At 41.4% G+C, this 21,554-nt stretch overlaps 1 protein-coding gene across 1 annotated transcript; it reads right to left on the reverse strand.

Moving 5' to 3' along the window:
• Positions 1–319: 319 nt before the first annotated feature.
• On the reverse strand, positions 320–1,966 carry LOC136878944 (uncharacterized). Its single transcript, XM_067152573.2, has one exon. The coding sequence runs from the start codon at positions 1,907–1,909 to the stop codon at positions 599–601; it is 1,311 nt and encodes a 436-aa protein (XP_067008674.2). The 5' UTR covers positions 1,910–1,966; the 3' UTR covers positions 320–598.
• Between the last annotated feature and the right edge of the window lie 19,588 nt (positions 1,967–21,554).

The raw sequence follows: 21,554 nt of genomic DNA on the forward strand, positions 1-21,554 counted from the left end.
AACAAAACTTGAAACTTACCATAGCCGATCATGGAGGAAATAATAATAATAATAATAATAATAATAATAATAATAATAATAATAATAATAATAATAATAATAAAGCGTGACAGACGAGTGGGTTATTCACTGATTTCTTACGAAGGTGACTGTGATTCGTATCCCGCCGAACACAGGGAAACTCTGAAATGATACGTCACGCCGTGTTATTAGTAGAATTCCAAATAAAAGCGGATGTCCCGTGGCTATGGTCTCAATATCAAGGGTCACATAAACTACAAACTTGTTCTTGAGTAATAATAATAATAATAATAATAATAATAATAATAATAATAATAATAATAATAATAATAATAATAATAATAATAATAATAATTCGAGGAGGTATTCCACGTTGGAATATTTATTTGCAAGGTAATGAATTTTCACATAAAAGACCACCCCTACCAAAATATTACACTATCACATGTCAACCTATCAGTTCCGGGATTTGCACTATGTCTATTAACAAACCAACCACAACCTTCACTTTACACAATGAGCGCACAATTTTAATCCTTGACTGTACGTAATCGTTTCGCAAAATGCACCTAGATAATTACTTCCTATTCAAAATATATACATCGATTAACTCTTCCATCGCCTCATTTAGCCTATCTCTGTACACTTGATCCGTTTGGAAACTGGCACACACTTCGACACTCCTGTCTACCAGCATGAATCTGTCGAAAGCTTCAGGGTCCGAGATGATTGATGCGATGATTTCGCCCTTCATGAGAGTCATCTGGAAGTAGAGCAAGGCTGTAATGACAGCAAGCTCCCGGAGATAAATGCAGCTCTCCTTGAACTCAGCCCAGGATAGGAGAGTCCCTGGGTCTAGTCCGTTGCGATGGAGCTCTGTGGAGAAAGCATTGTAATAAACGGAGAGTAACTTGTCGGAATGGACATCCCTAAAGGCTCTGTCCGTAGTGAGATGCAAAAAGCACATGACGTCATGAGCTGGAGGTGTGTAACGCACGAGCTGGAAGTCGACAAAGCGTGCTTCCTGTGGTTCCCCTTCCTCATTATACTGAAGAAGGATATTGTTGGCCCATAAATCTCCGTGACACACAACATTACGGTACTTCTTAGACGTTCCAACAAGTATCTCCAATCTTTTACAGGCTTCGGAAATCTTGTTGCGAATTAGATCCCTCACCTCGTGATTATCTTTATATTTTGGCAATAAGTCAACTAAAGGCAGTACTGACCTCACACCTGCCTTGAACCAGCCTTTACTGTCATCGTCTGATAATGAACTAGTTATAGATTCGTCAAACACAACGGGGTAGATTTCATTAATGTCGCAATGTTTGTTAGATATCAGTGCTTGTTTCTCTTCCAGGATTACAGTTGCTGCATGGAAATCTGCTATTTCTCTAAGTATTACTTCACAATGTTTGAAGTCCATTAGTTCACGACTGTTGAACAGTTTCATATTGTATACCGACAAATCTTGTAGCACCACAATATCTGGGCGAGTCAAGAAACACTGAGGAGCCCAACGATGATTCTTAAAACTTTCGTCTCCATTTGCTGTACCCTCGTCCTTCACTCGATGTGTCTGTAATCCAGGCATAACCTTTGAGTAAAAATATGTTTCTTTGAAATAAGCACCGGAATCTTCGACATAGGCAGTATGAAGAGGTACTTTCCTTGGAACTGTCTTGGCGAAGAACTTGAATTCTCGAACTGTGTTATCTGGAAATTCCACTTGAAGACGTATTCTGTAATGTTCACTCATAAAACCTGCTGGAGCACCTTCCAGAGGTTTTATTTCCACTTTTACATCGTTAAAATCGTTTTCCTTGAGACATGCTTGTATAATTGAGCGACACTCTTCATTTGATAAAATGCCTGAGGAACTCATTTCGACCTTGTGTTCACCTCACAGCAGTACTTAACGACTGATGTTAGCCTTGGCAGAGCTGCTTCAACAGAGAGCTGCTCGCGATAACAGATTGTGTAATTGCGGCTAGTTAGTTGTCTGAAGAGGAAACTGCACTCACAAGGATACCGAGAATTGTTGTACTTCCCTGCCAGGGGTATACAAATATCCGTGTAGTATAGCAAACACCGGGCATTTTATGATTCAGAAGGGAGATGGCGAACCTCTGACACGCGTGCCACTAGATGACACGCGAACACGACTTCTATGACACGCCAGACAACATACAAACATATTTTAATGGTTTTAACATGTAATAAATAGGCCGAAAATCTAACAACTGTGCCCTTTTAATGGTCGCCTCATGGGTGCACACGATAGCATATTTTTACATTACGCTTTACCGGGCGAGTTGGCCGTGTGGTTAGGGGCGCGCGGCTTTGAGCTTGCATCCGGGTGATAGTGAATCATGTTTTGACTACCATTTTTTTTGCTAGTTGTTTTACTTCGCACCGACACAGATAGGTCTTATGGCGACGATGGGACAGGGAAGGACTAGGAGTGGGAAGGAAGCGACCGTGGCCTTAATTGAGGTACAGCCCAAGCATTTGCCTGGTGTGAAAATGGGAAACCACGGAAAACCATTTTCAGGGCTGCCGACAGTGGGGTTCGAACCTACTATCTCCCGAATACTGGATACTGGCCGCACTTAAGCGACTGCAGCGACTACCATTTTAACACTGCAAATAAATCCAACCCTGTAAGAAGAGGACAGTGAATGCAAGTGAGTATTATTTTCAAATGAGCTGAGAACGGGAGTCCGTTATAGCGTACGATTCTTTCGGTGATGGTGTTGGTGGTGGTGGTGGTGGTGATTACTGTTTTAAGACGAAGTACAACTAGGCAACCATCCTCTATATAACACCAATCAGGGAGAAAAAATGGAAGGGATCCGACACTTCGAAAAATTAAGGTATCGGTCAAAGGAATACAAGGATCACAATGTGCGTGAAAATGAAAGACTCCCTAGCCCTCGGAAACCCAATAGCGTCGGGGTCGGTAAAGAACAAGAGATTACCAAGGGAGGTCGGACAGGGCAGATGAAAGTGAGGAGCCTGGCACAAGTAAGTGGAAGCAATGCCACGGTTCAGCTGCTGTCCCCATGGTCGCCAACCCACTCGTCCAAGTTGTTTTGCTAGCGGCTTTACGTCGCACCGACACAGATACGTCCTATGGCGACTATGGGATAGGAAAGGACTAGGAGTTGGAAGGATGTGGCCGTGGCCTTAACTAAGGTACAGCCCCAGCATTTTCCAGGTGTGAAAATGGGAAACTACGGAAAACCATCTTCAGGGCTGGCGACAGTGGGGTTCGAATCCACTATTTCCCGGATGCTCACAGATACGCGCCCCTAACCGCACGGCCAACGCACCCGATACGCTCTCAAGTTGAGAGTCCCTGGGCTCCTTTTAGTCGCTTGTTACGACAGGCAAGGGATACCGTGGGTGTTATTCTACCACTACCACCCACAGGGGAATACGATTCTTTCAGTGTGCTATGACTATGCATGTCTCGCTGCAGCGGAAGTTCGGCTCCCCGTCAATATCCAGTGTGCCCATAATGAACCGCGTGTGTGTTATGTATCACTGATCCGTGATTGAACCACTCAGCACTGTCTGCTGCGAGTCAAGAGAATCGTGTGCCATGAGTTCGCCGTTCCTGCGACTCGATTCACTCGGATACTTGAATGAATCGATATACTGCTTCGAATCATACACTCAGTAACCAACACTACTCAGTAATGGATAGTGATAGGAAAAGTATGAAACGTATTGTTGGGTTATTAAGTGGTTTCCGTGGTGACTAAACACTCCTCATAGTGGAAGTGGCTGGGCAGTTGTTTAACTCGAGGGCGAACGTATTACACACGAAGGAGAGAGATTCTTTACTAGGTGTTGACCTCATATCGATGTTCAAATCACCGCCAAGTAGTCCTCAGAAAATATGTTTTCATATACACAGTTCAAAAAAATTAGGGGAACATGTTTTTGAACGTATAGCATGATCCAAAAAACAATACCTCACGCGCAGGTATATTACCAACTAAACCTTTATTCTTTACCGCTGAAGTATACAAAAGAACATCGATGGATTCGCGTTCATTTTCAAAACACAAACGGAAATGTCCAAATAGGGATGAAAACAAAGTAATAACAGTCCCCCAGGGTGGATTTCTATCACAGTTGGAGAGCTTCAGTATGGTGTATGTCCTCCACTAGCATTTATTACAGCTTTGCACCTACGTGGCATGCTCCGTATAAGTCTACGGAAGTCACGTTGCGATATCAGGTCCCATTCTTCAATGAGAGCCTGTTCGAAGTTTTGGAGAGTCTGTGGTGAAACTGGACGCCCACGAACACTTTTGTCAAGCTTAGCCCACACATGCTCGATGGGATTAAGTTCGGAACTCACTGGTGGCCATTCCATTCCTTGAATGTCCAGTTCTCGCAAGACAGCTCTGGTGATGCGCGCTACATGAGCCCTGGCATTGTCGTGCATGAGTACGAATTCAGGGCCAACACCGTATGCAGTAAGCAACACATGCTGTAGCAGTATCTGCTCGATGTACCCCACAGCGGTAAGATTACCACGGACGACTACAAGATCCGTACAGCCGTCAACACTGATGCCACTCCACACAACCACAGAACCTTGTCCGAATCGGTCGCCTTCCTGGAAAACATTGGGCATGTACTGCTCTCCACGGCGTCTCCATACACGTTGACGTCAATCATGCTGTGTCAGAGGAAATCTTGACTCGTCTGTGAACAACACAGGTCTCCATTGGCGAAGTTGCCAGTTGACGTGGGAACGGGCAAACAGAAGGCGAGCTGCGCGATGTTGCTGCGTTAAACGGAGCACTCGAGCAGGACGTGTGGGTCGCAAGGACACTTCTCTTAACCTGTTCCGTAGTGTCTGATAGTGGTGGGGACGGAGCGGAGCGGAGCGGAGCAGTTGTTGTGACGTCATCACCCGGTAGTACCGAGTAAACTACCGAGTGAATGTAATGTGGCGGCACGTTTAAATACGTTATTGGTATGGCAACGTAAATTCAATGCCCTTTTTTCACAACATAACCATTTAGCTGAATACAGCAATATTGCTTTCTGCTGGAGAAGCCGACCTGCTCATTTCATCCTTGTGATACCTCTTGATATAATCCCACAAATTTGATACGCCACCACCCGTCAAGTAAATGCGGCCGCAAAATTTGCATTTTGCTTATTTTTATCACCAGTAATTTCAAAGAAATGCCATGCATCAGACGGTTTTCGTGGCATTTGTGGTACAAATTTCTGTAAAAATTTATGCAATTCCTTAAATTTTCTAAAACATGAATACCATCTCAAAATGGGATTAAATATCAAACTAATGCCACAATTATTATCTACTATGCTTTGTATTATCTACAAACCACAACAAGCGGAGGAAATATAGACGCAAATTAAGAAACACAGACTGAATACAGGCGTAATACTCTTACAAGGGGTGGCCACGACGTTCGGATCACGGAGTATCTTCAAACTTTGTACACATTTAGTAGTCCATTAGGACAAGATAATGTGCAAGTAGTAAGGTGTACTACTAAGGCGTTCTCGAGAAAATCTCAAGATAAGTTTTCGCGTCGAATATATACCGGTGCGTTGCGATCATTGCGTGAAACGGTGGTGGTCGAGTGGTTAGCGTTCAAGCTGCGTAATCGCTGGCTCGCTGGATCGAGCCCCGCGTGTTGTTCTGTTTTTCAACACTGGTCAAATTCCTTCATATACATTACAATTCAAAGGTAATATACTAAAAAAAAGGTATATTTGCATGAATTTTATTGGATTTCCAATGTTATTTGGCTCTTTACTAATGTTTATCATTACAAAAAATATCTTTCTTTCTTTCTTTCTTTCTTTCTTTCTCTGTTTACCCTCCAGGGTCGGTTTTTCCCTCGGACTCAGCGAGGAATCCCACCTCTACCGCCTCAAGGGCGGTGTCCTGGAGCGCGAGAGTTTGGGTCGAGTATACAACTGGGTAGGATGACCAGTACCTCGCCCAGGTGACCTCACCTGCTATGCTGAACAGGAGCCTTGTGGAGAGATGGGAAGATTGGAAGGGATAGGCAAGGAAGAGGAAAGGAAGTGGCCGTGGCCTTACATTAGGTAGGGGCCTACATCCCGGCATTTACCCGGAGGAGAAATAAATGGGAATCTACGGAAAAACACATCGAGGATGGCTGAGGAGGGAATCGAACCCCCATCTACTCAGGTGACCTCCCGAGGCTGAGTGGACCCCGTTTCTGCCCTTGTACCACTTTTCAAATTTCGTGGCAGAGCCGGGAATCAAACCCGGGCATCTGGGGGTGGCAGCCAATCACACGATCCACTCCACGACAGAGGTGGACTACAAAACAAATATATAATTTATAATTATCAACAAGTAAACGGCCCAATGCATAAAGTATTCCTGAAAATGTATGCCTGTCGCGATTTGTGAAATCCCTCATACCTGACAGTGAAATCGAGTAAGGTACCCGGAGCTGCTTTGCACCTGGACGCTCTGACCTGCAATATATATGAAAGAATATGACCAGTGTTGAAAAACTAAAAGTGAAAAGCGAGACTCGATCCAGTGATCCAGCGATTACGGAGCTTGAACGCTAACCACTCGACCATCGCCACCTCGTGCTGGTGACTGCAACGCACCGGTACACATTCGACGCGAAAATTCTCTTGCTATTTTCTTGAAAACGCTTTAATAGTACGCCTTACTATTTGCACATTATCTTGTCCTAATAGACTACTAAAAGTTTACAAAATTTGAAGATGATCCGTGATCTCAACGTCGTGGTCTGCCCTTGTTAAACACTTGTCGTGCGCTGCACTGTGCTCTGGTCCTCCGCGAGTATAGTAATCGCCACGTAACGAAATACCCCAGAAAGTAAATATCGCCGCCCGATGCTCTTCTTTTCTCTTTTTTGTAATGGCTGATCACTGCTGCCAACCTGCCTGGTTACATATTAAAATCACCAGACATAACCAAACAAACTAACCTCAATGTAAACACCGATAATAAATGTTTCCCTACCCTAGTAAATGATAAAAGTTAAGATGAAATAAATCAAGATATTCATAATTAAGTCGGTTTCCAAGCTCAATGAGAAATTTAGGAAATAAACACCCTTTCTCACTCAAATTAATGTTACATATATCTGTCTTTATTTTGATATGCAGTAGGCGTACTATAACCATATTCTTGAAAATAGGGGCGTGTTAAACGATGCAATTTGTTTAATAAGTCTTTGCAGTGTGATTTTCGAAAGTCCAATGACTTCCCTTTCTTTTGCGCGAACATTTCCTTCTCTCTTCAATACCGGTAACCCGTAGCCTAAGGAGAGAGATTGGGCATATTTTCAGCCTGCAGGCTGGTTATATCTTCACGGTTATCAGGAAACATATAGGAATACTAATGTGCCAAGCTACGTGAACGGAAATTAGGTCAGCTTCAAGCTCACTGCAGAATTGAATATTAGTTCTACTATCTACTTCTATCGTTTTCACATACACCGAGGTGCCAGTATTTCGTCCCGCAAGAGTTCTTTATGTACCAGTAGATCTAGACATGAGGCTGGAGTATTTGAGCACTTTCAAATACCGCCGAACTCGAATCCGCCAACCTGAGCTAGTCATACATTCTCTCCTTCACTCGCTTAAAATAATGTTAAACATTTCCTGCCTTTATTCTGATTCTGATGTATGCATTACTATAACTGCATTCTTAAAGAAAGGGGGGAGGGAATATAGATTGAATAATTCATTGCGATTTCTGCAAGTTCAAGGACTTACCACATAAGACATATGTCCTTCCTTTTAATAATAATGCTAACAGCTTTACATCCCACTAAGAACTTTTATGGTTTTCGGCATTTGGCATTTTAAACATATTTTCAGTTTACAAGTTGGTGTATCTCAAGCTTTCAACATTACGGAAACCAATGTACAGGAGCACTATGAGTCAAACAACATTACCAGATTTTTACATATATATTGGCTTAAATCACATGAAGACAGGTTGTGATGCAAGAATTGGATAGGAAAGAGGGCTAGGATTTAAGATGTAAATAAGCGTACAGACACAGCACTAGCCTAAAATGAAAATGACGGGCAAAAAAAAACTTCAGACCTGCCAACTGTGGGGTTCGAATACATCACCATCTCCTGAAACCAAGCTAACAGCAATGTGATCAAACTGCACAGCCAGTTCACTCAGTTTCCTATGACGCGTAATAGGCCTACCACATGGGCGACCCACTTACCTGTATATGGATCTTCAATTCTTCAATTATACATGTATGCAAAAACATTATGCACCTTAGTAAGAGGTACTTCCCTAGTTGGTTCTCTGATTGATGCACGTATAACAAATATGTTTGGGAAGAAATACTTTTATTTTATATTTATTTATATCATAAAGAAGTCATGTTGTCATAGCAAAACGAATATGCAACGAAGAAATGAATCCGAAGAGATAAGCATTATTTACTGCATTAAATATTAGTTTATTTACATGTTAAGCGATATGTAGTAGTAATAACAATAACAACAACAAACGTGTGCAATAAGGAAAAAGGAAATAAATACAAGTAAATATAAATATAATTTACAACATTTAGAGCCATTCCATGGTCACTGAATTACAAAGCAGGGGTATGAATAAACAAACATAATAAACATGAATACTAATATTTAAAAAGCAAAAAGCAAAGTCATCTCCGTACAAACCATGAAAGCCATTGGAAAGGGGGAAGGTGAAGGCTTCCACTATCCATGACGTTGGCACTTGGTGGGGTGGGCTGGAGTGGTTAGCTCAACGCATGACCGCCTTTGCCCCCAATAGTTAACTGGTACTCATTTATCATACGCAAAACATTCCTTCCAAATTACGTTAAACCTCTGTCACTCATTATTATTATTATTATTATTATTATTATTATTATTATTATTATTAATAAATTGCAAATGGGAAATACCCCGGTGGCAACGGTCACTTACAGTAATGTGATAATAAAGTTAACATAATTACCCAACTACAACAAACAAACAAACAAACAAACAAACAAACAAACAAACAACAAGAGTACAAGAAGCAGATATATGGAAGGAAAATATAACAAGAATTACTGCTAGTTTAATATTCTAAATCGAGCAACATCATATACAAATTCACACACAACTTAAGTATTTACAGTGCTTAACAATTTGGCTTACAATATTATAGGTTGACCTTACTACTAGCTTAACATTATAAGTGATAATAAAGTGAAGTTAAACCGTAATTACCCTACAACAACAACAACAACATTACAACAAGCAAGAAATACTACTAATTAAACTTTCTAAATCCAGTGTCATTATATACATATTCACACACAACTTAAGTATTTCCAGTACTTAACACTACAAATTACAATACTATAGATTGAACTTACTACTAGCTTAACACTACAAGTGATAATAAAGTTAAATCATACTACCCAACAACTACAACAACTCAAGTACAAAAAGGAATTCCATGGAAAAAAATATTACAAGAAATACTACTAGTCATTCTAAATCCAGCATCATGTACAGTTTCATACACAATTTAATTATTTCCAATACTTGCTACTATGGCTTACAAAACTATATATTGAGCTTACTACTAGCTTAACGTTACAAGTGATGACAAAATAAAGTTAAAAACATTGTTAATTAACCAAGAACAACAACAATTACAAAAACATGAGTACAGCAAGCACTTCCCTGGAAAGAGAAAACCACAAGAAAAATCCTCCCAGTTTCACAATCGAAACCAAGCAGAAAATCACAAATTCAGTGCCCGTAATTTACAACTTTTACATTTCATTTTACACAAATGGTCTTAAATGACTTGATACCAGAAGGGAATCTATCAAAGACTGCCGCAGGTAATTTATTCCAATCCCTTATGGTCCTGTTGACGAAGGAAAACTTGCCCACATCCGTATGCTGGTTTCTGGCCCTAATTTTATGCTTATGATAATTTCTCGATAAGTATGAGGGAGGTTAGATAGATAGATAAAGAATGGGTGAACCCTGCCTTCGCAGGGCTCCACACGTAGGTCTGTGAAGACCCTTTGTGTCCCTTAAACGGGTTTGCCTAGTCCAGACCTAGTGCTCCTATAAAGGATACCAGTGCCCGGATGTTGGCATTCCTGATGTCTTCCAGGCTCACGAAATGTGAGCCAAGGTATCGATGTCTAGTGCTTGCAAGAGCCTCACACTGACATAACACATGCGCGGACGTCTCCTCCTCCCTAACGCATCTTCTACACATCGGATCCTGACTGATTTTCATGATGTGTAGGTGTCTCTGTAAGGTATTGTGGCCTGTCAACAGTCCAACTACCATTCGCATTCTGGTCCTATTCAAATTTATCAGGACCTTTTTATAACTTTGGCTAGGCCCTTTGATAAGTTCACGTGCCTGCCTTGCTATAGTTAACCTCTTCCAAATGTCTAAGTGAGACTGGTTTGTCCACTGGGATATTACCAGTTTCACGCTTCGGAGTGACACTCCCAGGAAGGGCTCTGGTCCTATAAAAGGACCTTTTGAGCCTTGTTTCGCTAGTTTGTCAGCTTCTTCATTTCCACTGATACCTGTGTGCCCAGGGACCCGTAATAGGGTAATTGAGCTAAATTCACACAGCTGATCTAACATCCTTTGGCATTCCCATACCATTTTTGATGTTGTTTTAACTGCACATAGTGCTTTTAACGCTTCCTGGCTATCGCTGCAAATAGTGATACAATGAGGGAGGTTATAACCTATTCCTAATACAACTCCAAGCAGCCCTTCCCGTATAGCTCTTATAAAGACCACACAGGCGAGCTCTAGTTCTTCTAGATTCAAGACTTTCCCAATTAATGGTATTCCTTCTATTCCCAGTTACGAAACGCATCGCTCTTCTTTGAACTTTCTCTAGGGAATTTATTAAACCAACATGCAGATCCATATTCGAGAATGGGTCTTACAACGTATTTATAAGGTTTATTTAAACCTACTAGGGTGGTGAGCACATAAATAAGAATTCAATGAAAGTATTTTCCTTCTGGACCTTCATGCCAGACAGATTTTTTTTTTTAAACAATTTTTTTTTCACTATAATATGATTTATCTATAGAGCAAAACCGCTATGCAGTGTGCGTATCATAGCAATCGAGATGGAATTGGTAATGTACTATGTATCTGTAGAGCCTATATACGACTTTTTACAATTACTTCTAAAGTGAATTTCAGCTGTGTGACAACGCTGAAAAGACTATGGACTTAGAGATTGGCATTCCTGAAGAGGGTTTTCTACACTTTCCCATTTTCACACATTGATTCAAGAGTCTGTATTGACTTGTGACAAAACCACTGTATTCTTCCGAAAACCACTGATAGGGACAGGTTTGGTTGTGATCCACCGAAAACAAATTATAATGACCGGTTAGGTAGTGATCCATCGAAAACCACTGATTGTCGCAGGGTTAGGTTAGGTTTGACAGGATTTGTAATTGAGCGACTGTTGTCATTGAAAAAACTGTCATGACGACTGAAGGCAATAAACATAAAACTGAATCCATTGGTCTACAAAGTTTTCATTCAGTAGATACGCTAGGAACTGGCGAACCAAAACCGTACATACAAAGTTTACAGGAATCAACAAAACAGGATATTAATTCGTGGTACTCATTGTTCTTTAAAGAGAAGAAATATCCTGTCAACAATAGCTGCAGTGAACATGCTTTTTCACTATTATTGTCTGGCCCCATGGCTAAATGGTTAGCGTGCTGGCCTTTGGTCACAGGGTGTGGGTTTGATTCTCGACAGGGTGGGGAATTTGAACCACCGTTGGTTAATTTCTCTGGCACGGGGGCTGGGTGTATGTCGTCTTCATCAACATTTCACTATTATTGTGTAAAATAGAAACTTACTAGTTTTGACAAGTACAGTATGTTCAACAGCGACTCCTGAATGATGACGGGCATGATGTCCAACCTCACTAATCTATGTTCCAGACTATTTCTACTTAAAAAATTGTATTTGTCCTTTAATGTGATTTTGCAACTTTTGCTGAATATTTATGTGGCTGAAATGAAGGTGGATAAGCTACATGGTCTCCTTTATATAGGAAGAATGTATCGTGGAAATTAACTCAATTTTGGTTTCATGTACATTACAGTTTCTCTAAGATATATTGATAGTAATTCAGTCATGTACGACGACGATGTAGTTCATGGTAAAGACAGCTGCCTCTGTGGATCAGTGGTAGAGTGACGGCCTCCGAATCCCAATATAGCGGGTTCAAACCCGGCAGAAGTAGTCGGATTTTTGAAGGGCAGAAAAAAGTCCATTCGACACTTCATGTCGTACGATGTCGGCATGTAAAAGATCTCTGGTGACACATTTGGTGTTTACCCGACAAAATTCATTAAATCTCAGCCACAGACGCCCAAGAGAGTTTCGGTTTACTCGGTCTGCCATCTAGTGGGCCTAGAGTATAACGGAACGTCAAAATTGACGAGCAGACAGCCAGATGGCGTCAACTTGAAATGTCTGCACATGGTAGCTGAGGCCATACGATTATTATTATTATTATTATTGTTATTATGGTAAAGACGAATTACTTTGCAATGCTATCTATCTTAATGGTAATGTACTATGTACCTCTACTAGTGTAGGCTACTGAGTGCTTGATTCGAAGCAGTGTATCGATTCATTCAGTGTCCGAGTGAATCGATTCACAGGAACGGCAAGCTCACGGCACACAAATCATGCACAATCACGGCTCAGTGAGCCACACGACACACACGGCTCCTTATAGGCACACTGGACACTGGCGGGGAGTCGAGCTTTCGCTGCAGCGAGCCACAGTGAATCATGGCACACTGAAAGAATCGTACGCAGTCATGGATCAGTGAGACACAACACACACATGGTTCATTATCGGTACACTGGACATTGGCGGGGAGCCGAACTTCCTCTGAAGCAATACATACAGAGTCATGGTACACTGAAAAAATCGTATGCTATAATGGACTCTCGAGCTCAGCTCATTTGAAAATAATACCTATTCGCATCCACTGTCCTCTTCTTACAGGGAGTTTTAAACAATACATGGATTTATTTGCAGTGTTAAAAAGATAGAACACAATTCCAAAGTACCTAGGTTGTAAGTAGGTAGTCAATTAGGTTATTCTAATTACTGTATTAGTTTAATCAATCAGTATCTTTATAACTAGTTGACGTTCGACAATTACTTAAACTCAGCTCTCTAGCCTCCACACCTGGCTGAATGGCTCAAACGGTCGAGGCGCTGGCCTTCTGAACCCAACTTGGCAGGGCCGAGCTCAGTGCGGTGGTATTTGAAGGTGCTCAGCCTCATGTCAGTAGATTTACTGACACATAAAAGAGCTCCTGCAGGACTAAATTCCAGCACCTCGACGTCTCAAAAAAAAAACCTAAAAGTTGATAGTGGGACATAAAGCCAATAACATTATTATTTAGCCTACCCTATGACTATGAGTCATGCTCATGACCACTCGAAATTGTCTGTTTTATATTTGGAAGAACCACTCGGTATTCTCTTAGTTTGTATGTCGCATCATTGCACAATACTTCAATAATCGAATCACGAGGTTACCGATGTACGTGGACAGTGAGTATGTAAGTAGACTGATGCAATAGATTAAATAAATGATGTTTAAACAGAAAACCAGTGGGCTACTGTACATCTCCTGTAGCCTATACAAAATATGACGATTTTAAAAAAGCCTCTGCTGATAGAAAAAGACATTTTCAAAGATGACCGAGTTAGCTGGCCGTGCGTTTAGGGTCGCGTAGCTATGAGCTTGCATTCGGGGAATGGTGGGTTCAAATCCTACCGTCGGCAGCCGTTAAAATGGTTTTCGGTGGTTTCCCATTTTCACACCAGACACATGCTTGTGCTGTACCTTAATTAAGACCACGGCCGCTTCCTTCCCACTTCTAGCCCTTTCCTATCTCTTCTATCCTCTTTGTCGCCATAAGACCTATCTGTGTTGGTGCAACGTAAAGCAAATTGATTTATATTTAATATGTGGGCTACTTATTGTGGACACAGGTATTTTTATATGTAATTCTCTCTTCTTCTTCTTCTTTTATGACCACATAGGATCACTTTAGTCAGTCCGTCGTTCAGGTCTCTTTGAAGGGATTGTTCGGGCTTTGCGGTCCTCCCAGTACTTCTTCAGACGCTCCGATCTTCGTGCCCTTTCCTCAGTTGAAAGTGTGCGTGTTGTTGGTTTGTTTTGTGTAAGGGTAAAGCGGAGGTTTGTATTCTTGAGTTTTGTATTCAATTTTATCTTATTTTTGGTGTCTTTTGTTGTAAGGCCTATTTCCTTCAGATCCTCTCTTACTTCTCTGATCCATTTACATCCTGTTGTGGTATTCTCTCTATATATATACAGTATACGTGAGTTGTGACTTTCAGAGAACTGTGGAAAACCATTAGATTAGTGATGGGACATTCGATTCATTTTACTGAATCGATTCATTTGATTCCGTTCACGTTACTGAATCGATACAGTGATCCGATTCACGGCTCATTGGTCACCGCTCCTACTGCATCTGTGTAGTATGTGCTGGTAAGACAGCAGCAACAGCATTCAGTGCTCGCAGCTGCCATCTGGTCTTCATACTATGAACTCCTTTCTTAGAAAAAATGTTAGTTACTCTAATACATCGAAGGTTTCCGGCGACGCAAGGTGGGAAAGGTTAGGAAGGTAGCAGCCATGGCCTGAATTAAGGTACAGTCCCAGCATTTCCTGGTGTGAAAATGGGGAAACTACGGAAAAACCATCCTAACGGCTGCCGACGGTGGGATTCAAACCCACCATCCCCCGAATGCAAGCGCATAGCCACGCGATATTAACCGCACGACAACTCGCTCAGTCTTTTAAAAAAAAGTATTTTTCTATCAGCTGAGGATTTTTTTAAATCGTCATATGTTGTATAGGCTACCCGACATGTACAGTAGCCCGCTGGTTTTCTGATTCAACATACTGTTATTGCGTCTGTCCACATATGATTGAAGTCTTGTGCAACGATGCGACATATGAACTGAGAGAATACTGAGCCGTTCTTCCCAATATAAAACAGGTACTTTTGAGTGGCCATGACTCATGAGCATGACTCATAGTCATAGGGCAGGCTAGAGTCGAGTTTAACTGTCAAATGTCAACTAAGTTATAATACTAAGATTCATTAAACTAATAAATAGTATAACCTAATATCCTACCTACTTACTAGCTACTTCAGAATTATGTTGTGACTACCTTTTTAACACTGCAAATAAATCCATCTATTATTTAAATCTCCCTGTAAGAAGAGGACAGTGAATGCAAATGGGTATTATTTTCAAATGAGCTGAGCTCGAGAGTCCATTATAGCATACGATTCTTTCAGTCTAGCATGGCTCACTGTATGTCTCGCTGCAGCGGAAGCTCAGCTCTCCGCGTGTCCAGTGAGCCGATAAGGAGCCGTGTGTATCATGTGTCTCACTGAGCCGCGCTCGTTCACGATTCTTTCGATGTGCCATGATTCACTGTATGCCTCGCTGCAGCGGAAGCTCGGCTCTCCGCGTGTCCAGTGAGCCGATAAGGAGCCGTGTGTATCATGTGTCTCACTGAGCCGCGCTCGTTCACGATTCTTTCGATGTGCCATGATACACTGTCTCGCTGCAGCGGAAGCTCGGCTCCCCGTCAACGTCCAGTGAGTGCGCCACTCAGCACTGTCCGCTGGGAGTAAGCTGAATCGTGTGCCATGAGCTCGCCTTTCCTGTGAATCGATTCACTCGGACACTTGAATGAATCGATACACTGCCTCGAATCATGCATTCAGTAGCCAACACTACATTAGATAGTGTATAAAATTTAAGTTATGTCAGTATTTTAACAGGCGTACAATGTTTACATCGTGTATTGGTGACAGAGTGCTGTCTCCCTCTCTCTCTCCCCCCCTTGCCCGCTCCTCATCACATTGCGCCACAGCAGTTCTAGATAATTCCACTCCGATTGGACACTGATCCCCACCTGCACATCTATACCGCCCTGTAACTTGTAGATACACAATTCCCACAATTTTGAAATGTAACTTCGTTATATCAGAAAGGACGGGGCAATCAGAAATGTATTATTTCCCAGCAAAGTTATAACATTCTTAATCTCATGGAATGGCTCTTACAATGGTACAGCTAACTCCTCGGCTTCTCTTCTTTCTTCTTCTTCTTCATCTTCTTCATCTTCCTCCTCCGATTCACTGCTTCCATGATGAATAACTAGTTCCTCCACTTCAGGAAGACCTCTCACCTCATTATTGTAGAACTCGACAATCTTCTTCTCAGTGTGTTTTACTTCATTTCTCCACATCTCTGCTGTCACCTATAAGATATATTGAAGTATCACAACCTGACAAGTATATTATAAACTCCACTTGCATATATCCAATAAATAACATTTCCACTTGGCCTACCTGATCAAGAGATTCTTTCCACACAGCTGTAGCTCTGTCCAATCCGTGACCAGGTCTTGAAGCCACTGTTTTGTTATAATACTGTTTTGCCACAGACCATACAAATTCGATGGCATTGAAAAATGAGTGGTATGGAGGAAGTCGTAAGACAGTATGGCCTTCACTGTGCAGCATCTCGTCAACAATGTACCTGGTTTTAAAGAAACAGAGAAATATTGTTATGCATACATGAAAGTCAAATACACGAGTGTAAACAACATTATCTAAACTTATGTTTACGTGCTTCTGTACCTCTTTAAGTGACTTCGATTCATATTACACAACCTTTGCAGCTCATCTTTTGTGGCATTTTCTGGTGGAGAAACTCCATTCTGCCTTAACCATGACTGTAAATTAAAGGAAAAATAAAAATTAATTTCTGTAACATCATTAAACATCATTCAGTAGAAGGAAATATTCAATTAAGTATAATTACCACTAATTGATCCTCCCTCCATTTCGTTGTTGGTTGATGCTCAACAAGCTTACAGTGATATGGTGCATTATCCATTACAATAACACAGGGTCCTATATTTCTTAATCCTACGATTAATTGCGTCTTCACCCACATCTGAAATTTCTCGCTGTTCATAGCACCATGGTAATCCTGATTTCTCTTCAAGTTTGTAGCAAATATCAAATCAGCACCTGTAAGAATTTTAAGTTTTAGTATGAAGTTATTTGTTCTAAAAAAAGTATAGGCCTATTAATAAAAAATGTGATTTCTGTTGAATGATACAAAAAGCTGTCTGATTTTAAGTAAAACCAACTACTGTGTAGCAAAGTCACCTGATGATGAAGTCAATTAATTACTACTTACACTACTTTATCGTAACATCTCTCATGAATGTATCTCCATTAGTAGGCCTATATCTGGATTAGAAGTCCACGATCACTTGCATAAAAGATATAAGTATAAACACCCATTTCAATACCTTAGAACAAATGTAATTGCTGCGAACACTGAACCTATATCAGGCAGTAAGAAATAAGAAGCTTGGAAGGTGTTCAACAGTCAGGTATCAAGCACTGATTCAGGTGGAGATTGTCGAATGCAGAATAAACATAATAAATAGGCCTACAATACAAGTAATTTACTGATACAAATATCCAGTAATATTATATGAAAATACACTGAGTAAGTTTTGATTGAAATACCTCTCTAAGGTTAATCATTGGCCTAAAGTGAATACCTGCAAGTCTTTTTAATAACAGTGGAGAAGTCAAAATCAAAAACCACGTACAGAGCTCAATGAGCGGTAAGTTATAATGCCACTTCCGACCTAGTGCCAGTCAATTTCAATCAATCAGTCACCACTGATCTGCACTTAGGACAGAAGATGTAGTTTCAGGGATAGGCCTAGTATTTTCTTCAATAATTGCAAAGAATTTGGAAATTTATTGAACATCTCCCTTGGTAAATTATTCCAATCCCTAACTCCCTTCTTAAAAAAAAACAAATATTTGCCCCACTTTTCATCAACTTTATCACTGTACTGTGATCTTACCTACTTTTAAAATACCACTGAAACGTATTCGTCTACCAATGACATTCCACACCACCTATCCACCGACAGCTCAGAATATACCACTTAGTCCAGCAACTTGTCTCCTTTCACCCAAGTCTTCCCAGCCCAAACCCGACAAAATTTTTGTAACGCTACTCTTTTGTCAGAAATCACCCACAACAAATCGTGCTTCTGTCTTTTGAACTTTTCCAATTCTCAAACCAAGTAATCCCAGTGAGGGTCTCATACACAGGAACTGTACTTAAGTTGGGGTCTTATCAGAGACTTATGTGCCCCCCCCCTGCATCCGTACTACAAACCCTAAATACCCTCATAACTATGTAAAGAGAGATCACCTCACTACAATAAAATGAAGAAGAACATACCAGGTACAAAGCCATCCTTCGTTCCAGCATGAACAATAACCAGTCTTCCTCCCTCAGACACAGGTCGACGAATTACTCCTTGAACATCATGTCCAGATTTGTGTGGTTTATTCCAGGAGTATGTGGGTGACCCTGAAAGACAAATGCACAACTGAAACCAAAGACACCTGATGAAGATAAATTATTCCAAGATTTTTTAAATATAAAATGTAATATATAACATATATATTCACCATTCATAAAAATCCAAGTCTCATCCAAGAAAACAACAGGTTTTGGTTTCTCACTGTCCTTATTACGCATGTATTCCCTCAGAAAACAGGATCTCTTAAAACAAATGTCTTCATTTTCTCTAACATACGCATAGGGATCACCTTTACTCCACACAAACCCCATGGCCTTCAAAATTCTTCTTAATGATGTTTCGGAGCCCTTGTACAAATAAGTGTCATAATTTGCTTTCATGTGGTCGAAAACCTTTCTTACAGTTACGACTTCTCCTGTGGGAAGAAAAAAGAGAGTTACAAGGGACTCAAAAGAGCTGTATGACAATACATGCACAAAACATTTCTGGGAGCTTATCTCACCTGCGTGCCAATTTCTATAAATAATGTTGCAATAGATTCCTTATGAAGTCACCTTACCTTTATGTAATTTATCATAAATAAACCTTGCTATCGCTTCCTTAGAAAAACTGTCTATGCCGGTCACTGGATGTTCACGCTTTCGGCGTTTACCTGGTGTAGAAAATTCAACTCCCTTCTTGAAATTTCCTATTACTTTTCGGACTAAACCGAAACTACACTGTAAGAATACACACACAGAAATATATTACATACACATATACCGTAAGTCAACATGAATACACAAAGGTTAAGTCTACGAACCGTATCGAAGTCGACACAAGACATGGTACCGGTATAGGCCTAGGCCTACATGATCAGGTTAGGTTAGGTTAGGTTCAGAATGAAATACTGCTCCTTTTCAACTGATTGTCATTATGCCAGAAACTTATCATAGAAACAAGATAAAAACGAACACTTACCCCAGTTAATAATGAAACTCTTGCCATTAGCTTCGTATCACTACGACTGATACCTTCTTCGTCGTCTTCCTGTTTCAATTGCTCGTAGCAATGTACAAGCATTTCTTGACCTGAAGCTTGTAAAGGACGTAACCTTGGTTTCCTTTTCGGAGGAGTTTTTGCAGATTTTTCTTCCTTCTTAGACATCCCAATCGAATTCTGTTCGTATAAGTATGGGACGAAATAGGAACGTAATTAATAAAATGATGTGCTCATCATTTCACACAAACTATGTTATTAAATGCATTATCCGAACATGCCACAATTCTACTTACCTGGTATTAGCCAAATAGATTTACAATCCCACAGAAAAAGAAAATATGCTTTAAATATTCTCGCAAATGTATCGCTAGTGACTTTAGAGGCAATGCGGTGGCAACACACAATTCACGCTAGAACAGTGACTGAACGTTGCCAACGTGCCAGATTAACGGTAACAGTAAGACGTCGTATCGGCAAGTAGGGTCCCTAAACTGTATGGTTACCGACACTGAAAAAGACCCAACAGCAAGAAAAGTCACTATAAATCAATACCTTAATATTACAGGGGAGAAAGGGTAAGGTTGCACCCTTAGTGTACGTCCTTACACGGAGAGGACTATACTTACAGTTGTAAGCGGAGGGGATCGGTGGTGCGCTTTACCGCTACAACCGGATTACTCATCGGTATTACTCGCTCCGTCCCCACCTCTACTGTCTGATCATACACCGTAACTCGAGTGACTCTCCTGAGGTCTTGTTGCAGTTCTCTGGCAGTTGCTGAATGACGCCGCAACGTACAGATGGTCAGATATCGGTCATCCTGTGAGGTTGTCATGCGTCCACGATCTTGTCCAACCTTTCTTGTGAACTGGCATATCTCACTGTAGCGATTCCATAAGCGGTGAATAACTGACGGAGAGACATTGAGATCCACAGCAACACGACGAAAATTCCATTCTTTCTGGATCAAAGCGACGGCCCTTGCGACTTGAACCTCGTTATGATGTCTCATGGGATGTGCTGGTTGACGTACAACGTGCTCAAATGACTGCAGTAGTCTGTGCAGCTCACAACGTCTCACGGAAACACCGCCATTCACTTTGTTTTGAGGGGTCACCTGATAGTTTAATGCATGGCTACGCCTACAGGTGAAGTACAGTATAACTTCGATTTGACATACACTGCGTAGCTAAGGTCTCATGGTATGCTGTACGACCATTGAAACCCCATCTACCAAATTAACGTTCACATACCAGACGTCCAGATGTTACAAAACACGTGCCCCTAATTTTTTGAACTGTGTTGTAACGTACAGATGACGCTACTGACCTAGCATACATAGACGACGAACACTGGTTGCCATAGTTGAAATGGTAATGGAAAATTCATAACGCTAATTCCAGATGGACTCCCAACCCAAAAACAAGTCATGTTAAAGACAAAGTCATGTCCGTACAGGCCGTCCGGCTCCATGGCAAAATGGTTAGCGTGCTGGCCTTTATTCACGGGGTCTCGGGTTCGATTCCCGGCAGGGTCGGGAATTTTAACCATCATTGGTTTATTTCTCTGGCACGGGGACTGGGTGCATGTGTCGTCTTCATCATCATTTCATCCTCATCACGACACGCAGGTCGCCTACGGGAGTCAAATCAAAAGACCTGCATCTGGCCAGCCGAACTTGTCTTTGGGCACTCCCGGCACTACAAGCCATACGCCATTTCATTTTTCCGTACAGGCCATGAAGGTCCTGGGAGGGACGGAAGATAAAATACTTCCACTATCCGTAGCCTCGGCACTTGGTGGGGAAGAGCGGTTAGCTCCAAGCACGGTCGCCTTTGCCCCCAGGAATTAACCTGGTACTTCGTGAACCTCAGGGCCATGTGCACCTTTGGAAGTGGAAATATCGTTTCTTATATGTATCGATTTCCTGACGGGAAATAGAACCTTCTGGGCGAACGGAGCATGCATTTACCGCCTCGGCCAAGCAGAGGGGCATCTTGAACGAGTAG

Source organism: Anabrus simplex, chromosome 1, assembly GCF_040414725.1.
Source record: "Anabrus simplex isolate iqAnaSimp1 chromosome 1, ASM4041472v1, whole genome shotgun sequence".
Lineage (NCBI taxonomy): Eukaryota > Metazoa > Arthropoda > Insecta > Orthoptera > Tettigoniidae > Anabrus > Anabrus simplex.